General features: G+C 37.3%; 1 protein-coding gene across 10 annotated transcripts in view; it reads right to left on the bottom strand.

Moving 5' to 3' along the window:
- LOC129725783 (lachesin-like) overlaps positions 1–14,474 on the bottom strand; it is a 56,978-nt gene extending 42,504 nt beyond the window's left edge. For 2 of the 10 annotated variants that reach the window (XM_055681979.1, XM_055681988.1), the window contains exon 1: positions 14,079–14,473. Coding sequence is in view for 1 of the 10 variants with exons in the window: in XM_055681987.1 (XP_055537962.1) it covers positions 14,212–14,263 (52 nt within the window). In the remaining 9 variants the exon portion in view is untranslated. Of the gene's footprint in view, positions 1–13,766; positions 13,905–14,078 lie in introns of those variants that run through there. The other 8 variants (XM_055681983.1, XM_055681987.1, XM_055681984.1 and 5 more) reach the window with 6 other exon arrangements.
- Positions 14,475–18,953: the final 4,479 nt, after the last annotated feature.

Raw genomic sequence — 18,953 nt, 5'->3', positions numbered from 1 at the left:
TAACTCGAGTGAAAACCTGGCCAAATTTATTTTCGCTGCTATTTAGCAATATTTTGGGAAATATTTAAGTGAGAAGTGGAAGGGGCTGGTTCGAGTATTGTATCAAAGAGTAACTCTAAATATCACACATAACTTAATGTTTACATTTACATAGCCTATGTGTCATGTTCATTAATGTCAGTGAGCAGATAATAGCAGAGTAATACGCTCGTGTAATTTGTGTTCGTGTATAATTGTGTGTTACTTCTCTGTGCAGCGCAGCGAATGGCATTTTATGACTCATACTGTGAATTTTCGAGTGTTTGAGAGTTTTCTACTTGTATGAGGTTTTCTACCGTAGAAAACGTAGAATACATCCCTGATCCCTGATACTAAAATTAGAATACTTCTAGAAATTCCTTTCCAATACGTTTATATGTGCTTAAAAAACATTCACGATACCTCATCAGCGGAGCAATTAGCCAAGTAGGTACTACGTTATCAATAAATCAAAAACTGTCTGAATGTGTTTCTAGCTATGCTAATTCTCCGGTACCATGTATAACAGAACTCGGTAGGTAGTAACAATGTAGATATTTTCTCTCACTTCACATGTGGAATCATGATTTGGACATTCATGGAAATTCCATTCAATTAGAATGAATGGATTTTTGCTTTGGAAAAAATCAAATCAATGGCAGTGAAAGTCTGGTGGATGCTGACAGAAATAACGATTTGATGATTTATCGGTGGTATACGAAAGGTTATGGTGCTAGGCGCCCTTTGCATGAATTTTGACTATGCGATGTTATTTCAAACATAACAATCTACCTAGAACGTATAGCAAAAAACGATACAGAAACTCATTGCATGCTATAAATTATTTCATTTTTCTAGTTCCAGAGTAGGCATAAAACAGTATAGAAAACAATTTTATTATATATTTAGGAAAACGGAGAAGGAAACAAAGTTTATTTAATTATCAGTAGAAGAGAAAAACGCTTGTTTTTTTGCTTTTCATAGGTAGCGTAACGATTTGTTATTTTGTACACAAAACTTCTTGACTTCTTTGTAATACCATTTGGTTTTAATCGAGTGTTTAAACTAACTACACCAAGTGAGTAAAACCGAAGACATTATTGCTTTTCATCAAATTGATAAAAATATGTATACACACTTTCACGGTTGTCCGCAGAAACAACTTAAGCCTTTCACAGCCTTACTCGAAAGTGTCATCAGCATGTTCATTCTCATTTAATCTATCCAAAAGTAATTACCAGAAAAACCGCATACTGGATTTTATCCTATTTTCGTTTCTCGTAACTAAACTTAAGCGAGCGGGCATTTTTATCCCCGCTCCATGCAAACTAAACACACACCGTGATAAACAGATGACATACTTTAAGTATGTTTCAACGTATAAACTTAGTTTTTAATATAAGCAATACACATAATTCAGTAGTAGAGTATATGCAAAATCTTGATTACATTTTATTAATTACTAGTTTTCAATTAAGTAAAAGAACCATGGAATAGCAAATAAATTTGTCTGTGATCTATCAAGACACTTTGCTTTCATCCCAGCGGCGCTAATGTAACTTTTCCTAATTGTGTTGCCGATAAAAGTTTTTATTGATTCCCAGTTTTCTGTTCGTCAATTCTCAATGTTATGGCTGAAATATCGTATGGAGTGCGGAGTAAAAAATAACTGCAGAGAATTTCATTGCGGTCAACATAAAATTTTCTATTTTTTTAGAAATGTAACTACGCCTAAAGCAGAGGTATGGGTGAAAGTTAATATCTGGAAATGGGATTGTTCCAAAAAATAATTCACAACAATGTTTTGAATGCCTCGAGCCTTCACGTTTCTCTTCAATACAAAATATGCACACCCTTATAACAGACGAATGCCGCTGTAAGAATACAAGCCGCTTTTTAGTCAATGAGGCCAACTGCTTTAAATTTGAATAATTCAAACAAGATGTATGTAAGCCTGGTAGAAGAAACTTGAGTCTTTTTGAAGGAGACTTGCATTTTTGGGAGTTTTTATTATCAGACTCCGTGTTGTGTTCAGTAAGTAATTCTGTGGTTTTGCGTCAAGGAAGACTTCTAATTCTTCGCCCGCCGTTTACAGATCGAAGGGATTCATGCGATGACCTATGCGACATCAGTAATAGAGCCTGCACAACCACTGAATTTACTGGTAGTTTCAATTGAAATTTTTAGCCAAAACAATAAAAATGAGTAATGTAAATCAATGTGAGAATCTACGCATCAAGCCATCACTTCTAAGCACTTTTTGTAAAACATCACGAAGTTACACCAAACGTATATTCATTCTGCAGTTTCATCGTAATTGATCGTTTCCATGTAAAAAGAACTAAAAAATCGCATAATTTCAATCGACCATTGTCAATTTCATGAAAATTTTGCACACGTTTAAAATTGTGAGTTTCATCTAAATCATTGAGTTTCGATAGATCATTTGGTGTGAAAATGGTCTATCTGTAGATTTCAGCGGAATGTCAAGCCTATCGTCACCTGAAATATTTATTTCTTTAACTCCCATTATCGGCACGAGCAGCAGCAAAACGATCAGTTTCCCCTTATCCTATGTAGATCAGGATAGAACAATCGCATATTGACGATACTATTCAGCTTGCCAGCCAGCTTTCTACCACTCTATACCCCTTTCTCAACCTCTCTCTGTGCCGCTCTACCTTTCTAGGTCCCCTTACATCTTTCTGTTTCTCCTTCTCAATCTTTTTTTTTTCTTCCGATTTCTGACTCTAAGTTTTTCAGTGTCTCTCTATATTTTTGATTTGTCTATCACCTTCAGTTTCTGTTTTTCATTCTATCGCTCTCCCTCATTTTCTCTTTTTTTCTCTCTGTGTGTCTTTAAGCCTTAATTTCTTGCAGCATAACTTTATTTCTTTAGGGGGTTTTCAGGCTCGCAATATTAATTACAGTTTCAGTAATTTACCGAATATATATACCGAATATAATATATATATATATATATATATATATATATATATATATATATATATATATATATATATATATATATATATATATATATATATATATATATATATATATATATATATATATATATATATATATATATATATATATATATATATATATATATATATATATATATATATATATGCACTCTAGGAAACTGGAGTTAGCGCACCATAAAACGGAGGTTACGGTAAGCTCTTAGGGGTTATGGTTGACGATAAGCTCACATTTAAGAGTCACGTCGACTATGCCTGTAAGAGGGCTTCAACGGCCGCTGCAGGACTATCTCGAATGATGTCGAATAGCTCAGCGGTATATGGCAGCAAGCGTAAACTTCTTGCCAGCGTGGTTTCGTCCATACTTAGGTATGGTGCGCCAGCGTGGTCCAAAGCGTTAGGTACCAACAGTCATCGTCGTAAACTGGAAAATACCTACAGGCTCATGTGCCTGAGGGTTGTGAGCGCGTACCGTACAGTGTCATACGACGCAATCTGCGTCCTGTCCGGCATGTTGCCTATCAGCATAGTCATTAAGGAGGACGTAGAATGCTTCGATCAACGTGACACAAGGGGTATACGAGGCACCAGAAGGTCATTCTCGATGATGAGATGGCAGCAGGAATGGTCCAATTCCGTAAAGGGTAGATGGACGCATCGACTTATTCCAGACGTATCCGGATGGGTCGGGAGGCGCCATGGAAAAGTTAACTTCCACTTGACACAGATTCTGTCAGGTCATGGTTGCTTCAGGCAGTATCTACACAGATTCGGGCATGCGGGGTCCCCCATGTGTCCCGAGTGCGCGGATGCGGAAGGGACTGCTGAGCATGTCTTCTTCGTGTGCCCTCGTTTTGTGCATGCGTGGAGCGACATGATGGTAGTGTGCGGGCCAGACAGCACTCCGGACAACCTAGTTCGGAGGATGTGTAAAGACCCGAACATTTGGAGGGCGGTTTGTACAGCCGCCTCTCAAATAGTTTTAGAAATGCAAAACATGCGACAGGTTGACCACCGACACGCCAGTGTTAGCTAACGGCCAGTCTCCAGGTTAGTTAGCTAAGTTAGCAAAGAGACCTAAAGAACCAAGAGGGTGCACAGAGCACAAAAGCCGCTCCCCGAAGCAATACCTAGCGGTGGTCCCGGGGAGTATTATGGGCTGGAGACTGGAGGGGTTTTAGTGGGTCCGGTCACTGATTCAAACCAACCCCACACTCCCTGAGGTTGGTCACCTCAGGGGTTTGGATGCAAATTTCCCCTCCACCTGGAACAGAAAAAAAAAAAAAAAAAAAAAAAAAATATATATATATATATATATATATATATATATATATATATATATATATATATATATATATATACAGGGCCGGATTTACGACTGTGGGGGCCCGGGGCCCAGTTATAGTGGGGGCCCCGAGATAAAACAAAACCTTTTTTTTATCGTACGAGTTAAAAACATTTATTTGCTATTGAAAAGTTTTCAAAAATTTGTTAAATTTTTCTCTTTCGTGTTGTTTTGCAGAAAACTTATTAATTAAATAATCAACATTCAACTCCTTCAGTATACTCGTACTCGAAACTTAATAATGCTAAGACTGCCTTTCATTCTCCACAGTCGTACGCAACCTATTTTTAATTAGTTTCATCTTCGATTTTTTTTTTTCTTGACACCTGAAAAAAAAACCTTATTTGAAAAAATTGCGATCCACAGGCAAAAATTTGCACACAATTTGAGAAAGACTGCGCAAATATAAGACGACTCTGACAATAATCTACAGAAACTAGGAAAAAACTACACACATCTGCAGGTCAATAAAATCTGCACACGAACTCAGAAAATCTGCATTTTGCAAAGCACATCTGGTGTTCCTGATTCGGACAAGTTAGCAAAAGCAATGCATTAAAAAAACTTGTGGGTTATTTTCTTTCTCTGCTTTATCTCCCATGCGCGCTGGTTCGATTCAAATGGTGTGTTAATGTGTGTCATTCCAAGAGAATCCAAGGCAGGGATGCCACATATACAGATTTTTCTGTATTTTACAGATTTTTGAACTAAAAAAGCAATACAGAATCTGTATTACAGAATTACAGAATATTGTCAAAAATACAGATTTTACAGAATCTTTTGCTATTCGAAATGAAATCATTTTTTTGGAAGGTTAAATTCAATTCAACGACTTTCAAACTTTTGTGAAAAAACCTGATGCTGTTTATGTTAGTATCGTTGCAGAAGAAGAGGGATGAGACTTGGACGAAGGCGGAAAATAACGTTTCGAAATATTTGACGGGATTTCTATTTAAAATTTGTGAAACAAATTGCAAAGCTGTTCGATTTTATCGATTCTGTTGTAAAAACGGTAGCTTTATTCAATTCTAAACATTCGTGAAATTGGAAAATTTAAATGATTTGATTTCCAAAATTCGTAACAGTAACTGATCGACAAGACATGAATAACGAGTTTTACTCGCTAAGAACAAACTTTTTGACCGGAAGATTCGATGAAACAGATGACTTAACTTGGTCTGAGTAGTTGGACGCCACAATGCCAATGGTAAATTCATGTTTCCGTTACTGAGATCATTTGTGCGAATTTTTTCAATAATTCCACATTCTTCGGCTTTTGTAGAACGCATATTTTCAATATATAATTGCAGCAAGTCTGAAGCCAGAAATCTCATGGCCCCTAAGCTTATGAGCTCAATTTTAAAAGCTAAAAGCTACGTTGCTAACCAAGCAGGAGCTACTAGAGTTAAATTAACAAAAACATGCATGAACATCACGTAAAGATAAATAAGCAATATCGTGTTCAGTTACTACATTTGATTAACTCGCCTAATTATAAGTTTGGAACTAATAAAAAATTAGGCCAAAGCAAAAAATGGTGATTTGTTTCAATATTTTCTTTAAGGAAGAAGATTTTCATGCAACATTTTTAGTTTGCTGGATACAGATTTTTTATATAGATTTTTTAGCCCGTGAAACAGATAATACAGACATTTTCGAGCAAAAATACAGAAATAAATGTGGCAACCCTGATCCAAGGTGAGCTCTTATGGATGTAGTTGTGATATTGGCGCTAGTGAAAAAATAACACTGAAAGAAAGTGTCAGATTGAAATGGTCTGAACAAATTTTCTTACTGTAAATCGAACTTTTGATTAAATCTCATTTTTCAAAGAGAAAAAAATCTTTTTCTCAATTTGTGGGGGCCCCAAAAATGTGGGGGCCCGGGGCCCGGGGCCCCCCCATAAATCCGGCTCTGTATATATATATATATATATATATATATATATATATATATATATATATATATATATATATATATATATATATATATATATATATATATATATATATATATATATATATATATATATATATATATATATATATATATATATATATATATATATATATATATATATATATATATATATATATATATATATATATATATATATATATATATATATATATATATATATATATATATATATATATAAATATATATATATATAGCAACTTCCATCAACCAGCCAAACCGCTGTTGGCAGCCGTCAGCCAATACCAGGATCATCTTCCGATCCGGACAAAGACGGCAACTTCACTGCAAAGTGAGCAGCCTTCGCTGCGTGCAAGCGAATCTCCATCACGCAAAAGGCGCCTCGGGTGTTCTTTGCAGGAGATTCGCCAAAGAGCAGTTAGCGGCTGCATTCATCCAGGAGCCGTGGATCAACGAATCCAAAGTTCTCGGACTTAACGCTCCTAACGGTAGGTTAATCTACTGTGACACGCAGTCCAAACCAAGGACTGCAATTCTGCTAAATAGAGAACTAAATTTTTTACCTATTACAGAATTTATCCAACGCGACGTCGTTGCCGTCACGGTTGAAGAGCCGACAACCAGAGGAAAGCAGGAAATGGTTGTCGCGTCGGCCTACTTCCCGGGCGACCAAGGTGATATACCGCCACCCGAAGTTGCTGCGCTCGTGCGGTACTACAAGGCCATTAACAAGCCGTTTCTGATCGGCTGCGATGCCAACGCTCACCACACGATCTGAGGCAGCTCGGACACCAACACAAGGGGTGAGTACCTACTTGAATACCTTACTTCTAACGATGTCAATGTATGTAATGTAGGGAATAACCCCACATTTATCAACGCTATCAGACAGGAGGTCCTTGATCTCACTCTGTGTAGCGCCTCTATTTCTGAAAGGATTAAAAATTGGCATGTCTCCGATGAAACTAGTTTGTCGGACCACAGACACATCGTTTTTAATATAGAGGCTAACCCTCTGAAAAGAGAGCTGTTCAGAAATCCTAAGAATACAGATTGGGAATCCTTCAAGGAACACCTGATCGATTCACGAACTTTCAGTTACAGCAACATTCGAAATTCAGTTGACCTGAATTCGGCAGCAAATGATCTACAAAACAGAATCATGGATGCTTTCGACGCTAACTGTCCACTAACACAGCGGTCAGTATGCCGTGACGTACCCTGGTGGAATGATCAACTTAGTGACCTTCGTCGGGAAACTAGGCGGTTGTTCAACAGGGCAAAAGTCACGTCTAACTGGGACGACTACAGGGCGTCCCTCACTAAGTACAACGCCGTGCTACGCAAGGCTAAACGGAAATCCAGAGTTAGTTTCTGTGAAAGAATCCAAACTCTGCCGGAAGCTACGCGGCTCCAAAAGGCGATGTCCAAAGACCATACTAACGGTTTAGGACAAGTGAGGAAAGAGGATGGATGCCTCACTGTCACTACCAAGGAAACGCTGGAGGTTCTTATGAACACCCACTTTCCTGGATCGACAGAGACCGAAGAACTGAATAGTGATGGGTCGCGACAGGACAATTCGAGACATATGGCGTCTCGGGAGTCCATCCTGTCCGACTGTTCACGGAAGCTTCAATAGGCTGGGCTCTAAGCTCATTCGACCCTATGAAGTCTCCAGGTCCAAACGGCATACTACCCATCTTTCTACAAAAATCGGCCGCAGTTATCATGTCCGAACTCATCAACCTCTTCAGAGCCAGCTTTATCCTGGGTCATATTCCGGATAACTGACTGAAGGTGAAGGTAGTGTTTATCCCCAAAGTTGGAAGAAAGGACAAAACCCTACCTAAAACTTTCAGGCTCATAAGTCTGACTTCATCACTTCTCAAGCTGATGGAGAAAATAATGGATAAATATATCCGTGATGAGTTTCTTAAAGACTCCCCGCTGAACAGGAACCAACATGCCTATCAATGCGGCAAGTCAACAGAAACTGCTCTTCACAGCTTAGTAACGTTGATTGAAAAGTCCCTGAGTTATCAGGAGACGGCGCTATGTGCCTTTCTTGATATTGAAGGGGCCTTCGATAACACGTCCTTTGCATCAATTGATACGGCTCTTTCTCATAAGGGAATCGACCACACTTCAAGGAGCTGGATACACGCAATGCTCTCTAGCAGAGTGATCACAGCAACCTTGGGAGATTCGTCTGTAACAATGTCAGTGATCAAGGGATGCCCGCAAGGAGGAGTTCTCTCGCCCTTGTTATGGTCACTAGTTGTCGACGCACTTCTCAACAAGCTTTCACAGCTTGGTTACGAGGTCATTGGATACGCCGATGACATCGTCCTCATCGTCAGAGGTAAAGATGACGCAACTCTGTCGAGCCGAATGCAAACGGCTCTGAATACCACCATGTCATGGTGTTTACAGGAGGGTCTAAACATAAACCCCTTAAAAACAGTCCTAATTCCATTCGGCAGACGAAGGACGATCTCCATCACTCCTCCAATACTGAATGAAGTTAGACTGGGCTTCAGCAATGAAGTCAAATATCTCGGAATTATTCTGGACAAGAAACTGAACTGGTCTGCACAACTGGATCATGCCGCTAAGAAAGCGATCTCAGCGATCTGGGCCTGCAGAACTCTGTTCGGTAAGACCTGGGGACTGAAACCAGACTTGACACTCTGGTCTTACAAGACCATTGCCCGACCAAGAATCACCTATGCTGCCCTAGTGTGGTGGCCTAAGGTGAACGAAGTGACTGCGCAAGCCAAACTCAAAAAAGTTCAAAGACTTGCATATCTTTCGGTTACCAGCGCTATGCGAACAACTCCAACTGCAGCCATGGAAGCTATGCTTTGCCTACTACCTCTACAGTCCCCCCACGATTATGGATCACTTAAGAAGATGTATGGATTCAAAAAATCATTTCTGACCAATTTTATTGTTTGTAAGTAATCGCTAAATGTTTTCAGTCACAGAAATATGTAATCTTTCACTTCATTGAGTATTTGTTTCCATATTCTGTGAATATTTCTCAGAAAGTATATTTATTTCATAACTCACCAAATACACAATTATGGATCACTTTTGAGAGCGGTTCTAATTATGAAACAATTCGCATCATATTATGGATCAGCATAATGAAAACAGCTTTTGGAAACGAATTTATTCAATAAACCTCATTCAAATTGTGTAATGTGAAGAAATAACATATTTCAAATCGTATTAAAGATCCCGCATGGCCTGGCCACATTTTATGTGGCTTTTGAGGTTGCAGTTAGATCGAGAGTCCAGGTCTGTCGCTTCCGAAGATCGCAATGAACCATTGTATACGGTACATCATAACAGTTTCCCGCTTTACGTAGCTTTCCTGTCCCTCGTGCCTTGGAAATAATATTTTTCAAAGGCTCAGCACTGTTAAGCTTCCGTTTAAAGCTCAATAGAAGTTGAGAGGGTGTTGTAATTGGTAAAAATCACTTTTGAATCGGAGTGATCCATATCTATAGAGAACTATTTTGTCTCGGTCCTTATTATGGAACACTTAGAAAATAACTAGTTTTTACAGAAAAATCGTTATCAACCATCAACATTTCGATGAATCGTGAAGAACTTACCTTGATCTTTGTGTATGAGTTATTTTTTGCACGAGAATTAGCGATAATATCACATATGAACCTTATGAATGATGAGCTTGCTACTTACGCTGATTGAGAAAAACGACAAATATTTTGATAGATTCTGGAAGACAATATTTCACGCTTATACGAAACACATCAATCTAGGAATAAAAGCGATGTTTTCTGTGTTCAAAGCTAGCAAATATGGCATATTTTACTGCAAAAATGTTACATGCCTTCGAACCGTTAGTTTAACTGAGTTAAATAACATGAGACACAAAAGTGATCCGTAATTGTGGGAGTTCCATAATTGTGGGGGGAGTGTACATCTTCATGTGAAAAAGAAAGCAGAGCTTGGCGCTCTAAGGTTGCAAAGGAGGAAAACTATACTTGAAGGGGACCAAATCGGCCACCTTCGCATACTTAGGGAGTTCAAACTAACTCCGCTATTAACCATAGTCTCCGACTGGATGGACGTTAGGACCAACATGGTTATTCCATATAGAGTGATTGAAACAAACCGCTCTATGTGGAACAATGGAGGGCCTAATCTTCCACCTGGCATCGTCAGTTTTTATACGGACGGCTCGAAAATGGGATCCCTTACGGGATCTGGTATATACGGACCCGGTATCAGGGAAACGTTTTCCCTGGGAAAATGGCCCACCGTTTTTCAAGCACAGGTATATGCCATATATATCTGCGCAAAAATATGTCTGCAACGCAACTACAGACATGCGAATATCGGTATATTCTCGGACAGTCAAGCAGCACTACTAGCACTTAAGTCCGTCAAATGCGCTTCCAAACTTGTTTGGGAATGCATTGAAACTCTACGGGAACTTTCCCGACAGAATTCAGTTTTTCTGTTTTGGGTGCCCGGACACTGCGGAGTCGAGGGTAATGAACACGCTGACTACCTAGCAAGACAGGGATCAGCTCAGCGGTTTATTGGCCCCGAGCCGTTTCTGGGTACGTCCATTTCCGCTATCAAAAGCGAACTACTAACTTGGGAAGGGCTAGAAATAGTATCCCAATGGCAACAGGCACAGGGCTGCAGACAAGCTAAACAGTTTATCTATCCGAACCCTGTAACCGCCAGAAAGCTACTTAGTCTAAATCGTAGTGACCTACGGATAAACGCGGGACTCCTCACCGGACACTGTCCCGCTTTTTATCATATAAAGAAAATCGGCGTAGTGTTGAACGACACCTGCCGATTCTGCAAATCTGAACCAGAGAGTTCAGAGCATTTGCTTTGCTCTTGCGAAGCTCTTGCTTCCTCTAGGTACAACTTCTTAGGAAGTTACCTTTTAACTCCATACCAAGTATGGAGCTCCAATCCCAAGCAGGTCATTAGTTTCACCAACTATGTTGTACCTAATTGGGGTACAGGTTTACAACAAAACAGTTCTACTCCATCAATGAGTACGAGCAATCCGTAACCTGTGCACAGCAACCGGGGCCCGCCACAAAAGACAATCAGCAAGAATGTCGCAGTGGCATTTCAGTACCCAGTGCCCTTCAGGCATACAGAGTAATATATATATATATATATATATATATATATATATATATATATATATATATATATATATATATATATATATATATATATATATATATATATATATATATATATATATATATATATATATATATATATATATATATATATATATATATATATATATACTGTCTTTTGTAACAGGCCTTGATTGCTATGAAAAATTAAAAACATGATGAGTAGACCATGGTGTAACGGTTTGACGACCGAAAAGTAGGCGCGGGGTGAGGAAGCGTTTTTTCACTTGGGAGACGAAGCATCACTATGCAACAGCGAATAACTTTTTCGTGTTTGTTGATATTGTTGATTGCCTCACTAACTAGGCAATTAAATACCGCAATTTCGGGTGTTTTAAGTTGGAAATTGTTTCTTAAATTAGTGAATATTGGTAGCAAGGTATATAGCATTGCGATATTTATAATTTAAATGCATCCAAATGGTATATCATGAGATGCCATAATTTTTATGCCCTAATTGTTTATAAACAAACCTACTCGCTGGCAATTTTTTTCCAATATGGCCGATTCTGCTTTTGACATATCGTTAAACCATGTCTTTATACATGATGATTAAAACTATAAAACTCACATTTGGTACTATGCTTGTTTAACTAGTACAATAAGTAGTGCACAAACTTATGATTTATACAAACTATAATGCGAAGCCTTGGTGCTACATTTCGATTTGGAACTCGCCATTATATATACAGTCATACCTCGATATAAGGCAACCTCGATATAAGGCAACCTCGATATAACGTAACTCGATATAACGTAACTTTTACTTCGATATAACGTAACTTTTAAAATGTATTGAAATTGAAAATAAATGATACAGCAACTGTTTTTGGGGTATGAATTACTTCAAAAAAATGTTTGTAGTAAGTTTTAAAATTAATGAAACTAATAGGAAAATTGTCCTAAATGGGCATAAAAAAGGTTTGAAAATACTAATAGGCGATGGAGAATAGGTTTTCATGCATCTTCCAGTAACAATTCACAGACTAGCATCAATTAGAAAAAAAAAATTTTTTTTCTTGTTGAAATTTTATCTAAATGGGCATAAGAAAGGTTAAAAAATACTAATAGGTGGTGGGTAAAAGATTTTCCCCATCTTTGAGTAATCGCCAACAGTCTTGCATCAATTAAAAAAAAAAAAATTTGCAATTAAAAAAAAAATTTAAAAAAAAATCTAGAGCGGGGGCCTAGTGTGGTTGGTAACGTCTCCGCCAACCACGCTCGACGCCTGGGTTCGAATCCCACCGCCGACATAGGTGTCGATGGTTGTGAGGTGGCGTGATCCACTCACAACCAACCAAACTGGTCTAGATTCAATCCTAGCCGACATCGGGAGATTTTCTGAGGCGAAAAATCTCTGGGATCACGCCTTCCATCGCATGAGGAAGTAAAGCCGTTGGCGCCGGTCCGTTAATAAACGGGCCGTGAGTTAGGGTCCTGGGTGTGGAGTCGCCTCCCTGGGCGTCGGTGATTGGCCACAACAGTGGCGGAACTAGACCGACGGAAAATAAGCGAGAATAAAAAAAAAGTCTTGCATCAATTAAAAAAAAAAATTTTTGCTTGTTGAAAATTGTCCTAAATGGGCATAAGAATGGTTTAAAATTACTGATAGGTGATGGGAAAGAGGATTTCACGCATCTTTGAGTAGCCTGTGTATCAATCGAAAAAAAAAGTTATTTTTTGCTTCTGAAAATATATCTTAATGGGCATAAGAAAGGTTTAAAAATACTGATAGGTGATGGAAAATGGGTTTTCGCTCATATTTGAGTAACCATTAACATTCTTGCATAAATTTAAAAAAAAATTTTTTGCTTCGATATAACGTAACGAAAATAAAAATAAAGTTGCCTTATATCGAGGTATGACTGTATTATACAAAGACTTCACGGCCAACTGTTTTAGTGTACAGGACGATTGCGGGGCTAGCGCTACGATCCTACTGACACTAACAGTCTCTTCCGAGCCGGCACTCGAACATACGATGACCGGCTTGTTATGCCAGTACCGTACCACAAGACTAGCGAGCTATATTGAATTAATATATTTATATATTCCTAAATACAGGAAAAACGTCGACACCAGGATCTGATCAAAAACTAACAGCTGGTATTTTTCTACATTGTTAAGCAAACATTATGCATAAGCAATATCCGTTGTAAACTAGAAGTAATCGAGATTTAATACAAGAAGGGAAGACATAATTCAATATTGCTTCTAACGTCTCAATCAAATCCACATTTCGGAAAAAAACCTTCACCAGCATACCAAAAACGCTTTGTCGAAAACTTTTCTCACAAACGTTTTGTCCAATTTCTATCGTAAATCAGTTGAAACACATTATTAAACTTTCACACAAAGCATCCAATTATTGCTCCATTAGTAGGTTGCGGTTACTTCTCGTTTCATTCTCGTGACACTCTTTGACTACTTATACTTTTTCCTAGCTACAGCACATAACACTTCCAAATGATGCTGACATTTATCCAATTACGCGAAAATGTAAATCTACTTCATAGCAAACAGCAGTTGCAGTACTGTTGACAACTAGTAGAACAAATCCAATTTATCAGCACTCACACAAACCCTACGTACACCAAAATGGGTACTAAAGCGAACAATTTACTCCACGAGATAGGCTATATGTGAACAAACTTTCCCACTTCGTTATCATCACTTGCCACCCCTTTTGAATTTTCCGGTAAGTATGTACTTCTTTCGATTACACTTTCCGCTATAGCACTTCCATCGAGCACCAGGGTCATAAGCGCCCGCAATTCAATATAGAGTCACAGCGAGCAATCACCGTATCATTCATTGTATTGTTCAATCTTTCCTAGTCGACAAGTGGATCATCCCCAATCGCCATCTAAACACGCGTCGTCACCATTTCGAACACCACCCACAGCAACAAATCATTTAAAAAGTTTTCCGCTTTAGTGAGTTGCCAATTTCACGAGCACTCGAAAAGGCAACCAAAGATAGACTGATTGTGCTGTATTTTTAATTTGGTTGACACTGTCTCGCAAGGATCTTCTTTGCACCAAAATAATACAACAGCGCATGTCCTTACCAGTCAACGGTTTGTCAACCCGAAGTAGAGCCGAATGGCATCGTATACGCATTAGAAACGAGCCTCCTATAATGGAACATCAATTGTAATTCATTGATAAAAATTTGATGATCAAGAATGTATACCCAAATATTTATTTCTATTCTGTATGCCCTCGAACACATTGTGTGGAATTGCAGGACCATAAAAGAACCGAAAACCCCTTGTTGGCGCCATGCATATTTGGTTGACACGCTTGTTGTGACATAAAAATATACTGCTTGCATTGAATGAGAAATTACGTCTAGTGGGCAACACAGGTCGAGAAAAGAGAAAAAAGAAACAGTAATAGTAGCCGGCATGCTGATTAGCAATTGTTATTGGTCCACTGTAGTGGTGTTGTGGCTAGCTTGTCACGAATGAGTCCACCTAGAATGAGCTATAAATCTCTAATGAACTGGCCGCAATGAGCGAACTTGAAAGTGCTTCAACTAGCTCGTAAAGATGTCAATGGATGAGCTTAGTCACCTACTGAAAGCAAAATTTTGCAAAAGTCCCTGCATTCGTAGCCCAATCATTGTATAAAATATGCAAATTTGTGCATATGAAACAAAATAGATTTTAAGTTTTTCGACAAGATGCTAGCTGGGTGTCGTTGACTTACAAGACATCAAAATTATTGAGAGATTGTTTGTACATATAACAACATTATTTTGCCAAAATAATTAACTTCGGTGAGCTTTTAACCCTGAAAGGATAGTCTTCGTCAAATTGACTCCTCGTTTTTAGTGGAATTGTCCTCTTCTTTTTCAAATAGTACGAATCCGTTCTCGTTTGCCAAAAAAACTGAATTGTGGTATTTATTATGTATAGATGTGTTAACACCGTGATGATCATACATTATTAAATTTTAAATAAAAATTTGCATTTTAAATGACATTTGAAAAAAATGAAAAATTAATTTCAAAATCTATGCATCAATTAAAGGCCAGAATAAAATTATCTTTCCAGGGTTAATAATTATCAAAACCCGCAAACAAACAACTTTTTTCTAGAAGCCAGCATAATCATAGAATAAAGTTCTTGCAAAGAAAGCCGCATACGGGTCCCGTCTGCAAGAGCTATATTTTTTTTAAGCCTAAGTCGCATCCTCCCGTTCTCATTCATTTTCGCTTTTGAAAAATTACATACACTACCTGATTTGCCAGAACTTAAACTGTAGTCATGAGCTGAAACGCTTAAATTATTTCGTAAAGCATAAAAGTTCTAAAGCATTACAAAATGTCCATAAAATTTATGACGTCAATGTAAAAAATATATGAATATTGGAAAAATGAGCGGATTCTTTGTCGATGAAACTGGATTATATGTCAAGCCCTTACGGCCTACACATTCACATGTAATAAAAAAAAAGTACATAAGCGATTAACTACCTTGTTGTAATTTTGTAGCAATGGTGTATGGTGTATGTCTCTGGGCATCCGGATACTTTGAGAGAAAAATCTAGATAGGAAAGTGTATTGCGTTATTTGTTTTGCATCTCGAAATTGAAAAAAAATATGCATTTTATACTGCCTTAATAAAAAAATACACTATGTCATTCACCTCGAACCTATTTCAAGCAGTCTGCATTTATTTTGCAGGGGATTTTCTTCAACACCCTAATAGCGCCTGAATGGCTGCAAATTGTGTTGGTTCTATTATTGATGTTGGTTCAAAGGTTTTTCCATAATGAAATGTTTTTTTTAAAGGGTAAACAGTAAAAAAAATTACATTACTTTAAATGCACATAAATGGAGCATTGGAAACTATGTAATATTCCGTGTAGCATTATATTCTCATGCAAAGTAAATGAATATATTGTGAATTTGCATGCATATTTATATTCGAAACTTTAAGTTTATATCAATTAACGTACAAATTTTCATGGCCTAAAACGATTCTGTAATGTGCATTATTGACGGTGTGAAATTGTATATGTTTATTATTTTATGTGCTAGAAATCGTTATGTGCTTTTATTTGTATTGGTTGTAAATTTCTTTTTTTGGTACTGTGTAGGATTTGTTGGTAGCTTAAGTATTTATGATTAATATTAGTAAATAATGAGTATGTGTGTGTGTCCAATCACAAATGGTGACTTCTCAACACTGATTTATCATTCGTAGGGATTTAAACCTACTTGTCAAAAAAGGGGAAATAAACTTACAACTAACTTAATTGCCAACTTATTGGCTATAAACAGCGCTTATCGTAGTAATTGAAGATTGCAACGATTTTTGTCGAAAATTGTTAATAATTTTATTCGACATAGCTTCTAATGTCTCAACACCAGTAAGTTTATGTAATTCGAGTGTGCAAACCAAGGAGGGCGCTTCAAAATTCAGAATTTTATTCTGAATCTTTTGAAGCGTTTTCTTCCTTGTTAAACAACAACTTGACCAGATCGGTACAGCATAAAGCATTGCTGGTCTAAAAATTTGTTTGTAAATCAAGAGTTTGTTCTTTAAACAAAGTTTAGAATTCCTGTTGATGAGAGGATAAAAACATCTCGTATATTTGATGCACTTGGCTTGTATACTCTCAATGTGCTCTTTGAAAATAAGTTCTTATCGTAAATTAGTCCCAAGTGCATAACCTTGTCAGACCAACTTAAAATAACCCCATTCATCTTGACAACGTGATTATTGTTTGGCTTGAGGAAAGAAGCCCTAGGCTCATGAGGAAAAATTATCATTTTAGTTTTGGAAGCATTGGGAGAGATTTTCCACTTTTGCAAGTAGGAAGAAAAAATATCTAAACTTTTCTGCGATCGACTGCATATGACACGAAGACTTTTTCCTTTTACGGAAATGCTTGTGTCATCGCAGAGAAATGACTTCGTGCATCCTGGAGGCAAATCAGGAAGATCTGAATATGTTGTACAGGACTGGGCCCAAGACAGAACCTTGAGGCACACCTGCTCTGACAGGAAATCTATCAGATTTTCTATGATGAAATGTATTTTATACATTCGTAAGACGGCTAGTTAATCAGAGTTTTCGTTTTCGTCAATGGAATTAATGATATTGATCAAAATTCAAGAGTTTGTGGCCCGTTTCTACCTACCCTACCATTTTAAAAGTATGCGTTTTCTATATGCTAAACGTGATTTTTTATATGCTAAACGTGATTGTAAAAAAAATGTTGGTCGTTGTTCTTTGGTTTTTCAATGAAAAATGAACAATTGCTCGATATGTCTTAAATGGCAGTTCACCTATGTACGGTATATGAGCGAAATGTCATTTAAACCATTTCGAGCAGTTTTTTATTATTCATTTATTATTCGAAGGACAAAGATAAACATTTTTTAGATTAACGTTTTTCTCAGAAAATTACATTCTTTCAGCTGATACATAAAAATCAGAAAACCATGTAGAACTTTAGGAGCCAATTGACGCTCGATACATCAACGATAAACTTTATTTATAGCCACCTAATCTCACAATGAATGATCTTCTGATGACATAGATAATTTGCATCAAAAAGATCAATAGGCATTTAACATAATTTTATTTTTCGACATTCAACAGGAAATGTCATATCATCTGATAACACAAAGTCATTCAGGTACGCAATGAAAAACCTTCTACCATTCCAATACGTATTGCGAACGGTCCTGTCATTCTTTGTCTTTTGTGCCGCATGACAAGGATGTCCCTTGATGGAAAAATATTCTCCGAAAATAGTGAAGAGTCAGTTACCTCCGGGACGCAATTTCAGGCAATCATTATCAAAACTGGACCTACATCACCATCATCAACATTTTTCAATTAAATTTCGGATTGTTAGGGAAAGGTCGACAGATAATATCGAAATATAATGGCTTTCGCATCGAACCGGGCAAGTAGAATAACGTGGGTGGATTGTTTGCTAGCATGCAAGCCTATTGTACATTCATTGGAAGGGCATTCACTTTTATAGTATATTATGCATACCATGCAACGGGGTGAAATTGATCACTTTTTACCATATTTTCCATATGATTTCCGAAACATAATTCATTTAAAATGAGCACTGATATGTCACAGTTCTCCAAGATTAACGTAATTTACCTTATTAAGTATACTTTAGGTTCAGAAAAATTTTGACATTTTGGAACTTATTCAATCAAACTTGATTGAGTTTTGACAAAATTGAAGAAATTTTACGAAAATATATAAAATTGCCCTGAGCATTCAAGGATTGAATTTGTCAAATACGCGAATTTCAAATCCAGGACTCGCAAATATAATCTAGTGCTGCGCGATCGGTATATTTAATCAGGAATTTTTGGGTGGTCAATTTCACCCAGTTTCATCGTACTTTTGAGGGGTAATACATACATTGCGGCTTATTGCGTCACAAGTTTACAAAGTTATGATTT

This window comes from Wyeomyia smithii, chromosome 2 (assembly GCF_029784165.1).
Source record: "Wyeomyia smithii strain HCP4-BCI-WySm-NY-G18 chromosome 2, ASM2978416v1, whole genome shotgun sequence".
NCBI classification, from domain to species: Eukaryota; Metazoa; Arthropoda; class Insecta; order Diptera; family Culicidae; genus Wyeomyia; species Wyeomyia smithii.
The sequence above is the reverse complement of the archived record's forward strand: the minus strand, read 5'-3'. Positions and strand labels throughout refer to the sequence as shown.